The following is an 18265-nucleotide window of genomic DNA, read 5'->3' on the forward strand; positions in this document are numbered from 1 at the left end:
GCGAGCGCCAGCTGCTAATTCATAATTCATTCATTAATAATTAGCCGGTTAAATGAAACAGATACTGCTGCATTAGTTATTAGGTGCACAGTTTTAACGGGAAACAAATCCGCTCATTCAATACAATAAAAGTGGCCACATGAAAGAAATAAAGTGAAGAAGCAAAGAGCATTGAAGCTAACGAAGTGTATTACACACTTATTAAAGTCATTTTCCCTTTGCCTCCCAGACAGGGCCAAAAACACCTCAAAATACTCATTGTACTACGAGGTACGCTGTGTGGAGCCTTTTTTTTTCCTCGTTAACTTTGAAGTAAGCTAAAAAAACATATAGGTAGACAGCGGTGGCATCAAATAATCAGCAACTTCAAAAAGCATGCGGCCACTTAGCACTCCTAAAGCTAATGTCCCCGAGACATTCGGAATGGAAATTATTCAAACTCATTTAGCGGCAGCAAATTGGTCGAAGTTCAATCAGAAAACAGACTGACACTGAACAAGAAGTGCAGCCTAATTATACTTGTTTGTCAAATGAAAATTTCATTTGGGCAGAAATGAAACCTTCGAGCAACTTCTTTTAAGGTGAGCTCCTAGTTGTATTATCAGCTAAATGCAGTAAAATCCATAATCATATGATGATAATGAAAATGGAGCCAATGTTAACATTCAGGCTTTCAATGCCCCGGGCACACGGCGATAAAAATTAAGTACCATAGTCCTCTGCCAGGCACGCTGACACCCGGGATGGTCTTTAGCCTCTTAGATGCGTTTTTGCATTTTAAAAACTTTATCAAAGCGCTGTTGCAATGTGGAAAATGTCAACGTGAAATGCACTGAAGGCAAATTGGAATTTCATTAATAGTAAAATTATTGCTTTTGACTGATGTATTACTATGCTTGTTAGCAGCCAGAGAGTGGAACGCTGGTCTGTCTGCTCGGCAGCCTTGCCTCCTCTTGTCCCACGCCATTTGCTGAAAGTTAAGAGATCTGCTTTTCCAACTGAACAAAAAAAAAAAAAGCAACCAAGTTCCCAAAGTTGGCTACTGTGAGCACTAAGACCCAAAGTAAGATGCAGCAACGCCACTGAGCTCCTTCCAGTTGGATGACGTTGTTGATATTGGGCCGGATGTGTCCACGTGGACATGATGAGCACCTGGTGGCCTCTGTGGATCGGTAGCAGCCTGATGGACCTGACCTGGTGTGAAGGTATCACTTCACTGCTCATTCAGGGAGCCGGTCGGTGTTTATTGATTTATCTGGTAATCCTCTTTAGTGTCAATGTCGTCGATGACGGAGGAGGACATGGGAGAGGCGCGGCGCATGGGGGACGTTTTCTGACAGCGGAAGGAGACAACAGATAAGCTTCGATGGGATGGCTGGTATTTATGTTCTCCTGTGGGCCATGTGCTGCTCCACAATGAGGAGCTCAAAAAAATACGTTTTAGAACATTGTATGTGGTTATTTATTATTTTTAATGACCATTATCTTGCATTTAACTCCAAATATGATCAGAATATTCAGTGAGAAAAAAATAAAAATAAAAGTATTAATTACTATTATTGTTTAGAGGGAGTATTTTATGGTAGAAACTGGCGAGTAAAAATTTGCAGATGTTATCTGAGAATGCTGCAAAAAAGGAGTATTTAAAATACACAATAGATTTAGTTGAATACATTTGAAATGAGATTAACAATCATTTTTGGCATTTTTTCTTCTGTAGTATTTTGTCATTTATTACATTAGAGAGTCATAGGAAAGGGACCATATAACGTTATGTTGCAACGTAACGTTATGTATTGCAACGCAGCACCCTCACAGACATCCTTTAGTGGCTGTAGAGATTTCTCCTCTCAACCTAAAGTCTCATAAACCAAGGCACAGATGCTGCTAATCAGCTGCTAATTGTATTAGTGTGTTAATAGAAAACTACATTGTGCCTGGCAGTCTAATGAAAATACGAGCTACAATAATAAGCCATCGCGTGAAAACACATGACAAGAAGATAATTACAGAAACAAGCTAAACTAAATGCAACAATTAAAAGGTTGTACATTATCTCAAGGTATGAATGTGGCCACGTTGTCTCTGTGCTGGACGTGGACCTGGTCCTTTGGACTTTGGGTTTCCTCTAAAACAACCTCAACAAGATCAGCGTACAGTGAGTAAGTGTTAAAATGTCATTTCAATTGGACATTGAAAAGGATTGATGCAGTTTTACTGGTGACAAACACAATACGACCTCACTCTGCAGCCCAAAATGTAAATGAAAAAACCCAGTCGGTCTGGTAATTAGTGTCAGTGTAAACAGTGAAGCCACAGCAGCACCTTCCTCCTGTCACATCTACTGATGAGGCCAGTAGCCACCTGCTATTCAGCTGCATCTTCCAAGAATCCCCATCGCACCACGTTGTCACTCTTTTCATCTAGTTTAATGACGCTATTAATTGGATTTGTAATGATGCTTTAAGCAAACTTATTTCCGGGACATCTTTGAGGCGGCGGCCCCCACGACAACGCTGCATCGTGCGCGTGTGGCACGCCGCGGATTAGACGTGGAGGCGTTTCGCTGTATTTGTAGTGGAGCTCTGACCTCTTGTGCTTCATTGTGGAAGTGCAAAATCCCCAATGCTACAGCTGCAGTGGTGGCACCGAGGGGCTCTGCAATGCAACATCACTGTAAGTATGCACTTTGCCATTTGAAAAATGAAAGCTTCTCGGAAGGCCTCTTTTCACAGGCGCTCTGCATGCGTCACTTTATGAACCCCTCCGGGGGACTTCCAGAGAAACCGTCACAATGGTCCCTCCACCACCTCACAGCCCAAAGAAACGTTCCGCGAGGATCCATTTCTGGGTCCTGAGTGTGAAGGGACCGGCTACTGGAGCCACGGGGGGGCTAAGTGTGGAGCCGTTGTCATCATGGAATCTCCCTTTAATCTCGTCATTCCCGTGGCCCTGCACTGCGTCCATGACCCCCCCCCCCCCCCAGGGAAGTAGCAGGATCTATACGCTGTTGCTGTTGCTAACTTGGACAAACAGTCGGGTCTACAAGCAGGAGAGCCCGTCACTGATGGTCCAAAAATGTCAAAATAGGCCTCCCACCGTTAGCAAAAGGAGACATGACCTCGCATCATGTTTAATGGATCCTCTGTTAACAACACAGGCTAATGTGGACATGTTAGTTACAGGTTACTGCCTTTTATCCCGTTGACTATCAACAGCGGTCTTTTTATAAAAAAGAAACTAAAGGGATTAGTTCCTTTTCTAAGTGTGCGTGTGTGTGTGTGTGTGTGTGTACACTTGAAACGTGAAACACAGTTATTTTTCTGTAATTTGTAGAAAGTTCCTTAGAATTAAAGAAAAAGAACTGTGTTTCACACAGTCGGTTTTCGTCTCCATGCACTCCGCTGTCCGCTGTCTTCTGTAAATCTCCAGCTGTAAAGTGTGTATTTAAGCGAGTACAAGGAAAGTAAAGAGACTCACAAAGCCTTGCCCGTTATGTTTTGTTGATTCATCTGACGAATCCATCTACGTCAGCGCGATGAATGCTAATGAAGCAGCAATCTCTCCCATTTACTCCGCAATGAGGTTAGCTGGCAAACTTTCTCTGGAAAATGAAACTATTATCTTCAGCTAGACACGCACGGCGCTCAATATAAATAAATAAAGTCACACTTATCTAGTGGACAGTGTGATTACTGTAGCCACAGCTGACATCCAAATTGACTGCCTTATCATGGCGAGCGGAGGCTGCGGATGAAAGCGCAATGATCTTTAAATAGTCGTTAAAGATGGACCCTCGATAAGTTGTCCCACAACACTTTTGATCAATGGGGCATGAATTCAATATATTGCCTATTTAGATACGTGATGATAAACTTAACTGGGCCTCTAAATGATTCATGAATTATGTTTGCGTCAGTTGGAGGTAATGACTTCATGGCCTCGTAGAGTTAATGATGTTAAAGAGTTCAGGCAAAACGACGGAGTGCCGCAAAGGAACATTTTTAAACTCATGTCTGCTTAGTTTTCCCTGCATGATCAAATATTTTCAATCTTATTTTATGATCTCTACATACATGGGATATTTAATTCATATATACGTGGAGGAAGTGAAAATGGACCTGTAAGCGGTGTTTCAGGGGGAACTGACTGCCTTGCGTCTAAAATCCCCATGAATTGAATTCACCGCCACAAAGCCCGTGAGGAGGAAGCTGCAGCGGAGGAAAATGTCAAAGCTATTTTCCTCTTTACTAGTCAATGCGATGCTTGTTTAATAGTAATTGGAATCTTATCCGGCTGTTTGCTCATCATTTTCTGTGCCTGGTTATTCCACACCTAAACTCCATTTAAGTTTTTAATAACATTTTAGAATAGTTCCCATTCAGGTAAACAGAATCTGATTACCTTGATGGATTGGAAATGTATGTCTGACGGTACTTTATTTGATTTATTTATTCAAGGGGCCTCCAATGGAGCCACTTTAACGGAGGCAAACAAATGGCTGCCGTAGGTCTCTCCAGGAGCCGAGTGGTCTGCGGAGACCATGAGATTTTAGATTTCCTTAGCATACGCACACGCACACGCACCCCTTCTGTTCCATCGCCGCGAGACACTGAGAATGAAGATAACGCCGTTGGGACGGACTTTTCTCCTCTGTTTTTTTCCAGCATATTATTGTTGCAACCTATAATGGGCCTGTACCCGTTCAAGAGGAAAAACTCAATCCACTGAGGAAGTTTGGGCTATTTCTGAAAACTGAATGGAGACACACTCGGAGCCAGATGCCAATGAGCAGTGAGTCCAAAACTATTCTGTGATAGTTTAGGATTTCCTTCTCTCCATAAGCCTGCCATTGTGTTGCTCGCCAGCTGCTTACCAAATGAGGTTATAGTGTTTCCCTATCAACTGTAAATTTCAATAATTTGTCAGAGGGGCCTCTCACTGTCAGTTTTTATCATATTATCAATGACTACTCAGTTTTCCTGTGCCACTCCATCTCAAGCACTGACCCCCGGCCCTTTTACAGTCCTGTAATGAAGTGCAATGGAGTGGTAATTGGTCCACATTATACCAGATCAGGTAACATTAGACTTATTTTCTTATCACAATGAGCCCTGCTGGTGACTCTCAATGAGAAACCGAACACAGTTCCTTTCGTATGCAGGCCATCGTCCAAATAACATTTCAGCTCGGGACCCTTTTCCCCATTTCAGTTTTCCATTTCAAGATTGCACTCCGTGTCCTCGGACTGCGCTTTGTCTCCAGCTTCCTCCGCTTCAAAAATACCAGGTAGAGCTTTCCCGGGAAGGGGGGGTACAGAAAAGAAGACGGTAACATGACCGTTGTGTCGGCAATATACGAAGTACAGTACCCCCCCACCCCCACCCCCCGGTCACAGCCTCCTGCCTGCGAGTGCTTAGTAACTTCTGTCATTGTGGGCGCTGTGAGGAGCTAATTTCATGAGCTCATGAAAGTGTTCCAAAGTCTGAAAAATACAGGTCTGAATAAGGCCACACTTATTTTGCTTCTCAAAAATTACCTTTTGGGAATTTCCCACCCAGGGGCCCCAATGTGTGTACCTCGTTGAAATCAAATTCCTTTCTGAAAACTGGCACCAATCAGTTTTCTCCCACCCATCGCAGTACTTGTGTGCCTCTCAGCTGCAGCAGGGGTTTTTCTTACGAGTAACAACGAGTTAACCGACACAACTTGTACAATTATTCCTGCCCCGGTTTAAATTATCGTGTAAAAGTGTAATTTTTACAAAGATTTGCCAAGCACAGTTGAGCAGCCTCGTATTGAACCTCATATTAAGCGGTCCGACCAACATCCCAGAATGCACTTGAGAAGTGGATGTGGTCACCGTGGTGTCACACTGACAGCCAAACGCTGGATCAAATTGTAAAAGGAAATGGTAGCAACCTGTCAATCCCAAAGTAGCCCCGCCCTAAAGTATAATTTGCTTCATGGTCTATGTTACTCTGAATGGAAATATCATTTACTCCATGAACATAATAGAAGAAGACTTGGAAATAGCAATTGAGGACATAACACAGGAGATAAAAAAATAGCTGTTAATGTAGGTATCGCTGCTAATCCAGTGCCAGCATAGCAGATTATCACCACGCGTTTACTCCGTGCCTGACCCTTTGTGCTGCAATCTCAGGTCTCTTTTGTGAACAGACACACGCTCTCAGGCAGAGTCGCTCTTTGCTGGAAACACACGCTGACTAAAAAGACAGGATATTGGATAACAAGGTTAAAACATAGCAGAGAAAATATTCCCTTATTAAACTCAGGCTGCAGAGATTTCATTTGAGCCACCTAATAGACGGTGGTTTCAAGGGAGCTCAAACAAAAGGTAACGGGCCGGTCATGCTTATGGTAGCTAATGGCAGAGTTAGAAGAAATTAGGGGGGGGGGGGGTTTCTACAGGAAATTGTACTTAAAGGCGGGTCATGGATCACCCTGTTCTTCACAGGCAGCTTCTGAAGCTGGAGAGGGACATTAAAAGGTCTACGTCGGAGAACGAGGTCAAAGCAGAAACAAACCTAATTGCATTATTGGAAAAAGGAGATAACGCTCAGAGAAGTCGATAAAACCTTTGTCTTGGGATTTTATGAATGTCATTTAAGACACTGATAAAAAAAATAATTGAAAGAACAATTTCTCGCCTTCAACGAATTAAGTAATTCTCCAGGAGACGTGATGGTTTGGTATCCCACCTATTAGTGGGAAGGAAGCTGGTTAAGGTGCTGCAAGCAGTTCAGCATCCAATGATCACCTGTGTTTGTTTGGTTCTGAAAAGAAGCAAAATCCCCAAATTGTGTATAAATACTCCAAAACGGAGACTTATTCAGGCCTTTGCCTTTAATGGTCCATCTCTCCAAAGCAAGACAGGCTGTGTCCACATTCCCATGGAACGTCTCTATGCCTCATTCTGGCCAGCGGATGTCCAAACAGTCTCATTCTGTTGATGCATGGGGGGTGTTGGTAATAATAAGTATGTTGGGATATTACTGTTACAGAGTATTACCACATCTTTGAGGGGCTTCCTTTCGCTCACGCTGCCCGATGATGGAGGCGGTCTGTTGGCTTGCAGGTGGTTCACTGCTGCCCCCTAGTGGTCACAGCGGCGTGGTGCTGTGTTGCAATCAGTCACTTAATGGAGAAATTCTTGGTAATTATGAGACACCAAGTCCGTCCTAGCATTGACGCAGATGATTCATTTATCTGCATCATCAGTCCAAAGTCTGGACACACACTGTCAGTCAATGGTTTTTTCTTCATTTTTTAATTATTTCTACGTAGATTAATATTGAAGACATCAAAACTGTGAAAAGAAACTGGTGGAAAACCATTACAGGTGACCACTAATTGAAAGAATGCCAAGACTGTTTTGTCATTAATGCAAAATGTCTCAAATCAAGCATTTTTTGTTTATCACATAATTCCATATGTTTTCCTTCATAGACTTGATGTCTTCAATATTAATCTACAATGTAGAAAACAATTAAATTAAAGAAAAACATTGAATGAGAAGGTGTGTCCAAACTTTGGACTGCCACTGTACATAGTGTGTGCTTCTGTTCATGTGTGCAACATGCATTTTATATGTGTGTATATGTGAGTGACTCTGCAAGTTAAGAGTCAGTTTTATTGCTTTATTAAGTATAACATGAACTTTTATAGCAGCACGCCTACCAAGGGAGCGATTTAGAGTTTTGAGACGCACATTTGATCTATTTAAGATGTAGTCTGCATCATTGATTGTTAAGGAAGTTAAAAAAAACGGAAGGAGCGTGTGGCCGACGCAACAGGTGAACTATGGATCCTTGTGTGTGTTGTGTGTCTGAGAAAGTGTTGCCTGCATTAAAGAATACGCAGGCTTTATATTTATCTGTATGTCAAGGTTTGTGCCTGAACTCAGTATTAGCTTAATGGTTCTTTTTTTTATTCTGTCATTTTTTTTTACCCAAACAAGCCACAATCTACAAATAAAGAATAAAATCAATGGCAAAACGTGCTGAATGACGGGGTACTAGTGTGTTGCATTTTCTCACTTCTTTAACAGTTTCAGGAAGTGGGGGAGAGTCACCAAAATGAGGAAACTGAGTGTTGCTATTAATACAGCAAAGGGCTCCAGTGCAGCTGGTGAAAGCTAAAGCAGTTCCAGTTGAAGAGGACGGCAGCTTTAGTGAACTTCTGTAACCAAAAGGACATATTGGGCCCAATGATGCCTTGTGTGGGATGATTCTGTGCACTTTTGAGGCTTTGCGACGATGGACGAACCCGACAGAAGTGTTAGATCAGGTAAATACGACACATCATCTACAGTGGAACCGTTTGTTAGTTTGTTTCCGTCGTTGATAATGTCTTCATTTTGCTCAATGTGGATTCGTTTTTAAGAACCTTTTATCTATTCATATGTAGTTTTATTTAACTGAACCCTTATTGACTTCTCTTCTCTGGGCTCGTAGAAAAAAAGAGGAAGCACGCATCTCAGCCTTCCTGTATGGTTATATGAATATAAAGGTTATTTTAGAATTTCCCACATGTCTTAACTCGAGCCACGTTACCGGTCCATTAAGAGCAGCCTCTCTGCCCTGTCCTCGGTGGACACTATGAACAAGGGGATACATTCATGTTGGCTTTCTGTCCCAGTTAGCGTGTACAGAGGTGAACTTGACCTGATTAAACACTGTAATGAGTCAAACTAAATTACTGTGACCAGTGTTGACACAGAGCAATGTTTGCACAACTCCTGGCGGCCTCGGCGCTGGCGCGTTCCAACAAACCGGACATTCACTCGCCGACCGCATTCACCTTGACGTCTCACACCAGGACAGCTGCGATGTTGTGGAGCGTTTCCACGGCGAACTGTTATCTGTTGGGACGTGAAGGGCCCACACATAACGCGGCGGGCGGCGCGTCATTAGATTGCATTTCATTAATGTTTGTGCTGATTACAGGATTGTGATTCATTTCACGTGGTGACATGGCATGAGCAGCGGCATTTAAGGAACTAATGATGAATACTCGCCGGTTGGGATGCCTCGGTGGGTTTGAATGCACTCACTGTGCACACTGATCGCTCTGTGTTCCTTCCTTGCAGGCCTCAAATCCCAATCACCTTCGGCCGCTGAGCTGCTGATTCTGCACGCGGCCGAGGCGCAGGAATGGGCGACCTACCTGCAGCAGATCTTGAAGTCCTCCAGAAAGTTCCGCAAGAAGTCCATTTTGCTCTACGCGGTGGACCTGGACCATCAGCTCTACGGACCTGACTTTGAACGTTTCTGGAGCTGCGAGTGCATCGTGCTGCTCCTCAGCGCCACCGTGCTGAGCATGCTGTGTGACCCCGGGGCGGAGGGAGCGCTGCTGGGCCTCCTCCAGCCCCCGCAGAGAGTGGTGGTGCTGCTGTGCGGCGTGCTGGAGGACAACGTGCCGACCGAGTACCTCGAGGACTGGCCCAGCTGGAGGAAACTCTACCCCGAGGACGAGCCCGCTCTCTACATCTCCACCATTTTGGAGTCCATCTCTGACAGTACGCAAAAAAAAAAAAAACATTTCACTTTTCGTTTTGTTTTCCTGCCTTTAAAGCTGTCCCACTTCTGTGGCTGTTGTTACAACAACTGTATTCTATAACTGGTTCACCCCAACCCACAGAAACACAACATGTCGTCTCACTTATATATTGAATGGTTGATGTGGTAAAGTTTGAAAAGCTTTGCTCTACTAAACTGGAATGGAACATGAAGTACTCGTCATCGTCATGGCGCCTTTCGGGAAAACAATGTCCTGGTTAAGGAGGGATGTAGCCGGAAAAGAGAGGTCTAATTAGAGTAAATACATACAGGTATTTTCCACTCATTTGTTTTTGTGTTCAAAAGACAGGCGAGCGGAGGCCGAACATAAGAGGCGAGCTGTAGCCGCGCCGGAGCTGCACGCTACCGCGGCCCCGGAGAGTCCCGCCCCTGATGAAACGGGGGGAGCGCCGTCGGAGGAGGAGGAGGAGGAACAAGAAGTTCTCCGGGAGGACGAAGAACCAGCGAGCACGGAGATCTCCACGAGCGAGGAACTCAGTGAAGCCGTGCGCGTCACGTGCCTCACCGTTCAGCCAAACCGAGTGCTGTGCGGGGTAGGATGTGAAATGATTACTTATAGAACATTAGTACGGATCAGGGCCGCTTCCATGGCAACGCCAAGTGTGTCTTGGTCCACTCTGATCCTACTTAGCTGCATTAGTGTGAGTGAGATAGACGACGATGTGCAGAGATATGAGGTATTTAGACTGTGTTACTGCTGTTTAGGGTTCGTGGTGGCATCCGTTGAGTTGTAGGGATGAATAAGAAATGTTCTTGTAGAAAGTATCCACTAAGAAGCTAAATGGAACCTTTTTTCCCTTTTTTGTTAAGGAACGGGAGAAACTTTTTATCATTTTCACGGATAAAATAGATGATGGGTCGGAACTCAAGGTGGAGTTTTTATTGGAAAATATATCCGAAACAGTCCCAGGCACTTTGGAGAATGAATACACTATAAGTGTTACTGCACCTGGTAAGTGTTACCATAAAGTCATTTATCCGTGAGACGTTTTTTCTTTGTGTTCATTTTGAAAACTTCAATCTGAAATGATTGTATTTCCTGTTCCCACCCACCAGACATGCCTGCTGGGGTGATATCACTCACCATGTCCTGTGAGCAGTATTGCGTCAGCTTGAGGCCTGTCACTTATTACACCTACATGGGGGAGGTCAGCCGGTGTCTCGAAGGTGCTGTTGATCCGATTAATTTCATCTGCCAGGTGAGGGCCTCATGCAGCATTGTTTGTGCTTTCTCATTTGGAGGTTAATGTCATTAACATTGATAACGACTCCAAACACATAAGTGGGTCAGCTGTTGTGCACTATGCAAATACTCTGGCACATGCCCAAGAATCGGAGAGATGCCCTTAATTAAAGGTCGACGGGGGAAGAAGAAGTGCAGCAAATGTGAAGTTTAGACAAGGTCAAAAAAACTTGAACAAAGGAAACTCAATATGCTGTTAGATAAAAAAATTGCTTTTGAACAGACGGGAGCAAAGAAGCATAACAGAACTGCTACAGATTTGTGGATGCAAACAAAAATAAGAAGGTGAATGAGGCCCATTGACGGACATTTAGCTGATGTTAATGTCATGTGGGTAATTCTGTCCTTTCAGGCCTTCAACTTGACATCCAATACAACAGAATCACTGGACGATATGCTAACTGACTCTTTGAAAGCCACGATGCCTGCAGCTGGTCTTCAGCTGTTTGGAATCAGACAGATTGAGAAAGACAATATGGCGTCAAGTGAGTACATTTCTTGCTCTTGGTTGCCAAAGCTTTTTTATTTGAGGGCATTTTCCAAATATTTTCCCGAAGGTTGGGGCAGATGTGCTGGTTTTGCAGATCTATGAGGAGCGAATACCTGGAGGCAAATCTGATCCATGTCTTCCTGCATGCCTGTTCATTTGGAGCCATCACAATTGAAAAGCATATTAAAGGAGCCACATATTATTAAATATATAGAGCCCGGTTTCATCCGATTGCGTTTTGTCCTTCAGATAAGCGCAATGAGGAGCTTCCCACGCTGCTCCACTTTGCTGCTAAGTACGGCCTGAAGAAGCTGACCACCATTCTCCAGCAGTGTCCCGGGGCTCTGCAGGCTTACAGCGTGATGAACAAGTCTGGAGCCTTCCCAAACAATCTGGCAGAGAACAGCGGCTTCTCTGATCTCAGCCAGTTCATGGAGGAGTTTCTTGTACGTCCAGCGACGAAGGCATTTTTCTAAGTAGCATCAAGCGATGTGTGGGGGGGTTCTTCAGTTCACTCTGTGAGTGTCTCTCGTGTTGCAACATCTAGGACACGGCAGCTATGCTCAAGTCTCACATTGAAGACTCCATCGACAAAGAGGAATGTGTGGAGGTGTATGAGTCCATGGAAAGTGCGTCTCAAGATATCATGATGAAGTACTCGGGCGGCCCGGAGGACGTTTATGAGTCGATGCTGGTGATTGATCCAACATATGCAGAGGACCTGTGTAAGATGAACACAATTTGATTTATTGAAACTAACAAGGATGACTGTACAAAACTTATGGTTTAACATTTCTTTCAGATGAGGTGATGAGGGGAGTAGACGAGGACCCAGAGGTAGCTATGCTCAAGAAGTTCTTCCAAGGTACACATTTAAAACATTGACCTTAAATACCAACATTTATAGTGTAGTGTGTTTATAATATATTGTGTCCTTCAGCAAAACCGCATGCCAGCGTACAACAGGACCACAACGACCGCCTTAGGACTGAGGAGGAGGAAGAAAAGGGAATCCCTGATGACTTTAGAGAAATTGAAGTAGAGGAGGACATATACAACCTCTCCCCAGAGGATATCTATGATACTGTGGATGAAAACGACAGCTTCAACCTTGGAATCGTGAACCGCCCACCGGCCCCCATCCCCAGGCCTGAATCCATGGCGGACCTTGAAAGCCCTCAGACCTACATCTCCAGAGGTATCGAGATGTCTCTCTTTTTATTTCCACCCCCAACATTCCACCAGCTTATATCAAATTGCTCTCCATGCAGAACCATATAACCTATTATTTCTGACAGTATTTTCAGATAAAGCCCAGAGTAAAACGTTGGAAATGGAATACCCTCCAGGTAATGACATTTTTCTGTAAAATTGATTACAATCTTTCTGGTTGCATACCAAGCTCAAGGCCAATATTCTGTCGTTGTTGTTGTTGTTGTTGTTGTAACGTAGTACTCCGAAATCCCCCAAGCCCCAACAAGCAACATTTCTGCTAGTTTTGTTGCATCATCGCCTCATCAGACAATGGAGACAAACGTTTGCGTCTTGTGTTCGCTGTGCAGCTAGTGAGGGATGAAATAACGCAAAGCGGAGCATTTCACAATATCCTTTTGCACTCAGTTCAGCTTGAGGCGGCCCCCCCCTCTCCTCTTTATGACCCCTACGCTGGCATGAAGACACCTGGGCAGAGGCAGCTCATATCGCTGCAGGAGAGAGTGAAGGTGGGGGAAATTACCGTGGATGAGGCCGTCCAAGAGTTCAAGGCCTGGCAGTTGGACAACGACCGGCGATCCAGCTCCATTCGCTATCAGCAGGTAGATCAAATATCCGCACTTATTTCGCTCCGGGGCCGATCGGTGGTCTAACATGTGTGATGTTTTGTTTTTGCCCCTCAGGAAAATCTGAAGAAGTTGCGCGATAGCATCACCAGACGCCACAAAGAGAGGGAGAAGACAGGAAAGGAGCTTGGTAGAACAATTTGACTACATTTTGAATATTTCCGTCATTCGTTATGAATCAAATGGCTTCATTGGAGCAGACAAACTAACTTTCATGTTGAAGTGACTGTTAGTACGGTTTACATTTATGAAATGATTCATTCGTATTATGATATCCGGGCACACTATACAGGTTTTGTTTGATGTGGTCTCTCGCCTCTTAGATTTTGAGATAAGTGCTCCGCTGCAGAGGAATTGGGGCCCCAATGTGCTAGAGTGTTCAGTGTACGACCCGGCGCCCAGAATGGCAGCTCCTCCTCCCCCGGTGCCTCAGAGTATCCAGCGAAGCAGCTGGAAGACGGGCAGCACGTCCAGCACATCCAGTGAGTCCCAATCCTCGCTTTTGTTGACTGGTGGACAGAAATGTAACTAAACACAGTGAACAAAATCACCTCAGTGACTGGATGCATGTGGCACTCATCAGAAGGGCCTTGATCTTGTATGGAATAATTCATCCTTTGATACAATTCATTGGTATTTGTTCAGTAACGTTTTGAAGAACAGTTTTTCAGTGGCTCGACACTGCAACACTGGGTCCTGTATTCTAAGGCTGAGTGTTTGGCTTTGTGTGTGTGTTCGTGGTCAGAACTAACGATGAGGACCAAAGTATCGGTTCTCAGCTCCTAACATCGGTTACAACTAACAGGAAGTTCATGAGCCCACATCGGGGGCAGAACCCCCTCAAAAAAGTTATATCAGAGTCGGCCTGTTCTCTTTTTAATCTTGCTCCAGTTGCTCATGCTTCTGCCTGCAGACATGTTGCAGAACTGTAACGTCTTTATTGTGAGACTCAAGCAGGTATTTCTATCCACATTTGGTCGCACGGCATTTTGCACCACAAGCACAGATGTCGTTGAAACTCCAAATCACGTGTTTTCTTTGTATATACAAAAGCTTTTTCGTTGTCCGTTACATCAGGTACTGAGAGCAACAGACTCAGCACTCACAGCACCTTCAGCTACAGCAGCGGGACAGAGCCGGACTTTGAGGTGAGCATGAATCGACCTTAAGAGCAGGTTCGGTGCACTTGGAAAAAAGACACCGCTCCTGTGACATCAGAAAGTGTGACACTGCTTCATGAACGGCTTTTACTGCTGCACCAGTCAAACCAAACTTCACTTTCTCTTTTGACGCTGTACATGACATGACAGAACTGCAACATGGAAGTACACAAAAAGTCTGATCTTCATTTTAGTTATTTAGTCACTTGGTACTCGCTCCCTAAAACTACTCACAAAGTGCACATGCGCTTATAGTTATTAAAGTTATTGAATGAATCGCTCTGTGAGACCTGAATACTTATGTCGTGTGAAATCCTTTGAGTTTGGCACGCACAGCTCGGTTGTTTCTCAGAAATCCCCCGTTTAATCAGAACTGGGAGTTTTTTTTTTACATTTCACGCTGTATTTTTAATCCTGACTCATATCGTAAAAGTCTCTTTTGTGGGGTCTGTAACCAACAAACATTTCATACTGTTATCAACATGTCATTAACATGTTCAAAGGGATATTTTAGTAGTAATACCCAAAGATTTGCAGTTCTGTGTTACACAACCTATAGAATATAAAACTTTTTGTTGTCTACTCTTTTAGTCCAAAATTATGAAATGTGTCTTTAGCTAAAACAAATGATATGTTGACACACATCATAAAATATCCAGACAGGACAGATGCCAACTGATTTACATTAAAAAAAAAAACACATAAGAAGCTATTGAAAGTAGTAGCTGGTGCTCCATGGTGGAAATTTCAGTGAATGTGTGCTCATGTAGAAAGCTAAGGTAAATAAAAATAAGTTCTTAGTAACTAGAATGAAAACGGAAATTTGTGTCCCTTTGCTAAATGTGACATCCCCTCTCCACCACCCATTTCCTGTCAGTCATCAGCTGCATTCATGAGGGCAATACAAAACTATAATACGAATAAATGTCAAGAATGTTAATGCAACAAATCTTCTGAGAAGTCAGAACTACAGAGTGCTCGGCATTTCTGCTTGAAAAATAGTAGTAGTTGATTAATGGTCCAACGGTTTCTGCTTTAAAGTGTTGTGTGAAAAATTCGGACTTGTTAAAATGCGTATTTCTTTTTTCAAAAGGACACAATGGAAAACGCTCCTCCGCCACGTCCTCCGCGGCTGTCTGATGCTGCACCCCTCACTTCTTTACCCAGAATTCCTCCAAGGCTCCCTGAAAGGTCAGTCTGAAGACTAGTGGTTGAGCTTACTGATGGCTCAATGCAGTTGTATCGAACAATGCACTTTGATACAACTGTATATAAAACACAACCATGTAACAAACAATTACACTGCAATGTGTCAGTGCCAAGTCGAGTGCTGCAGGGATGACGTGTTTGTAGGCCTTTCATTTTAACATTAACATCTACCCGGTTCCCTCGGCTGATGGGATTTTGGATTATTACAACAGATATTTTAGAATACTCTTCAAAACACCACTTTATTTATTTGTGAAGAGTGAATGCAATATGGAGGTAACTAGCTTTCGCTGCGTGCTGGGTACTGCGATTCCGCCAGAGGTGTGAGAGTGTAAAGCGTGGAGGTGTAAAGGAAACAGACGAGAGACAAACATGAACACAAGAATGTGCAGGAAGCCTGTATAATAAGTTATGAGGAGGAAACGCTCTGCGACTATTGATTCACAGCTGTGTATTTGGGAGGAAGCTTTTGTTATTAATGTTCATGTTGTGAAAAGTTATAATTATTTACACAGAGAGGCATAGCACACTGGCACCATTTGAAAGTGAAAGCTCATGATCACATAGCATGAAACTCAAAGTGGTTTAACTGTGATATATAATGGAATTCCGATAGCTTTCCTTGCAAAAAGTGCATTCTGAAATGATAGAGGTGTTAGTATCTCTTTAAAAAGTGTGATAAACATATGTGGACTGCAACAAAACAGGTACAAACCTTTATACACAAGTAGTTTGTCACTCGTTCCAAACATTGATTGAATTATAATGTAGTTTTTATATACTGAACTGAATTTGTGTACAATGAGTAAGCCTATCACCACATAATTAAGTAATGTTGTAAGGTAAATAAAATGTAAAAAGGATAATAATGAGAACTGAAAGTGAAACCCCTGCTGTACACCATGGAAAATTCCCCCGAGTGCATTTAATTTTCGCAACCTAAAAAGGACTTTTAGACAGTTGTAATGCTATTTAAATGTATAGTATCTGTGCTAAAGGTGTTCAGATGTTCATTTTCTACAAAACCTGAAAACAGAAACCAAAGTTACTGAACTGTAATTAATGCAGGGCTGTCCAGTGTCACGCATTGAGCGTGACAATCACTTATTTCCGTCTTTAGCCACACATCCAATTTCTTAAGCTAAAAAATCGGACTTCGGTCCGAGCCGCGTTGGTTCCTCTTTAACCTTCCCGTCGGCCGTAGCGTAGCGTTAATTTACATCAACTCAATTTGTTACTCCACATACTACACAACCGAATGACAGCTACATCATGTGATGACAAAAAATGCCCTCCAGTTAAACGCCTGCTAAAGCTAACTAGCTTAGCAGCGTAACTTTTGACATTTGTCATGTTAGCTATGAAGACCAAACTAATAAAATATACATTGGAATTTATATTGTACATTAATTTATTGTATTGGTATTAGTCAAACAAAGTTTGATTGTAGAGACGTTGGTTCTCTTCTGGTAACGTGAATTAAGGCTGGAGTCTATCTGCATTTCTTATGTTTTGTGTATGTTTTTCTGCTTCAACTGTTATATGATCAGCCTTAACAGGCAAAAGAAAACATCACAACCTTTTCACTATGCCTCCCCTTTTGCAATAGCCGTGGCTGGAGGCATCATGCTTTCTGTCTGTTTTTGGTCCAGTCCATCTGTAATGTACATCTGTCACTGGCGTCCTTTTGAATACGGTCTTCCGAGACGCCTGAATTCACAATTATTACAAATATCTATTTGGACAAGGAGGCATAATGATGAACTCATTATGGTGTATACTTCAAAGGTCATGGGGACCTAATTGGATGTGTTCAACTGGTAAATAATCCTATGATTTTCTAACCCTGAGTTAGAGAAGTTACTTACAACGCCGTTTGTTTCCCGTAGGATGCCTGAGAAGATGTTGCATGAGCGCTACATATCCTGCCCGACTCGAGCACTTCCTCAAAGACCAAACCAGAGACAAACAAACTCAGCCCCCCCCATACCTCGACGCCTGCGCTGATTGACACGTGTCTACTTGAGTTGGGTTTAGTTTCTAAAGTGATCATTATTTGTTGAAGTCAGGCAGACAGTGTTTCTTCTGTAAACCAACATCAGGATTTAATAGTATGAATATTGTGTTAATGACATGTTTAATTCATTCATTTTTGTGAATCGGTATCATTGAGTTCCCTGAATTGTTCAATGTTTTTGTTTGTGGCATGGGGGGAGTGAGTCTGTAAGATACAGGGTGTCCTGTTAACTGAGCCATGAGATAAAAATAATATCCCTTTTTACTATTATGCTATTACTTAACTGCTGTTGTTTTAACATTATAGTGTATTATTTTACCTCAAATGATGTCTCCCTTATGCTTCTTAAAGAACTTTTTAATGATATATTTGGAGATTTTTCTTAAATTGTAGAGTTCATACATGGACAATATAGAAATCAGTTTGGTTGTACATCATTCTTTTTACATATTCGGAATTTCTTCATTAAATATGGAAATATATATTTTCAATTTATACCAATGGTGTTCTTTTCATTACTTACAATATTTTTCTTTTCTTGTGCAGTATGAGGTTTGGTCACTTGGTAGTGCTTTTGGATTCCACTATGATGTGATGTGTGAGGTATGTAGAAACCCTGTTTCTGAGTAGATAAATAAGCACACAGCAATTTAATTCAAAGAAGAATGACATCACTGCTTTGAACATAAATTAATTATCCAGG

At 42.8% G+C, this 18265-nt stretch overlaps 1 protein-coding gene across 1 annotated transcript; it reads left to right on the forward strand.

Moving 5' to 3' along the window:
• Positions 1-8103: 8103 nt before the first annotated feature.
• Positions 8104-18038, forward strand: pik3ap1 (phosphoinositide-3-kinase adaptor protein 1). The gene is made up of 17 exons (XM_037466484.2): positions 8104-8313; positions 9116-9544; positions 9891-10138; positions 10416-10557; positions 10662-10804; positions 11201-11333; positions 11588-11784; positions 11886-12063; positions 12141-12203; positions 12279-12536; positions 12637-12687; positions 12959-13152; positions 13234-13306; positions 13500-13658; positions 14254-14324; positions 15430-15527; positions 17435-18038. Exons 1-17 carry the CDS (start codon positions 8283-8285, stop codon positions 17550-17552), a joined length of 2586 nt encoding a protein of 861 aa, XP_037322381.1. The 5' UTR covers positions 8104-8282; the 3' UTR covers positions 17553-18038.
• Positions 18039-18265: the final 227 nt, after the last annotated feature.

The sequence above is a fragment of the Pungitius pungitius genome, chromosome 13, assembly GCF_949316345.1.
Source record: "Pungitius pungitius chromosome 13, fPunPun2.1, whole genome shotgun sequence".
NCBI lineage: Eukaryota > Metazoa > Chordata > Actinopteri > Perciformes > Gasterosteidae > Pungitius > Pungitius pungitius.

Excerpts from the sequence above, each read along its gene's own strand:
- pik3ap1 (XM_037466484.2), top strand. The coding sequence starts at position 8,283 with ATGGACGAACCCGACAGAAGTGTTAGATCAG. Across the intron at positions 10,139-10,415 it reads CAAACCGAGTGCTGTGCGGG|GAACGGGAGAAACTTTTTAT; the intron begins GTAGGATGTGAA and ends TTTTTTGTTAAG. Across the intron at positions 12,537-12,636 it reads TCAGACCTACATCTCCAGAG|TATTTTCAGATAAAGCCCAG; the intron begins GTATCGAGATGT and ends TATTTCTGACAG.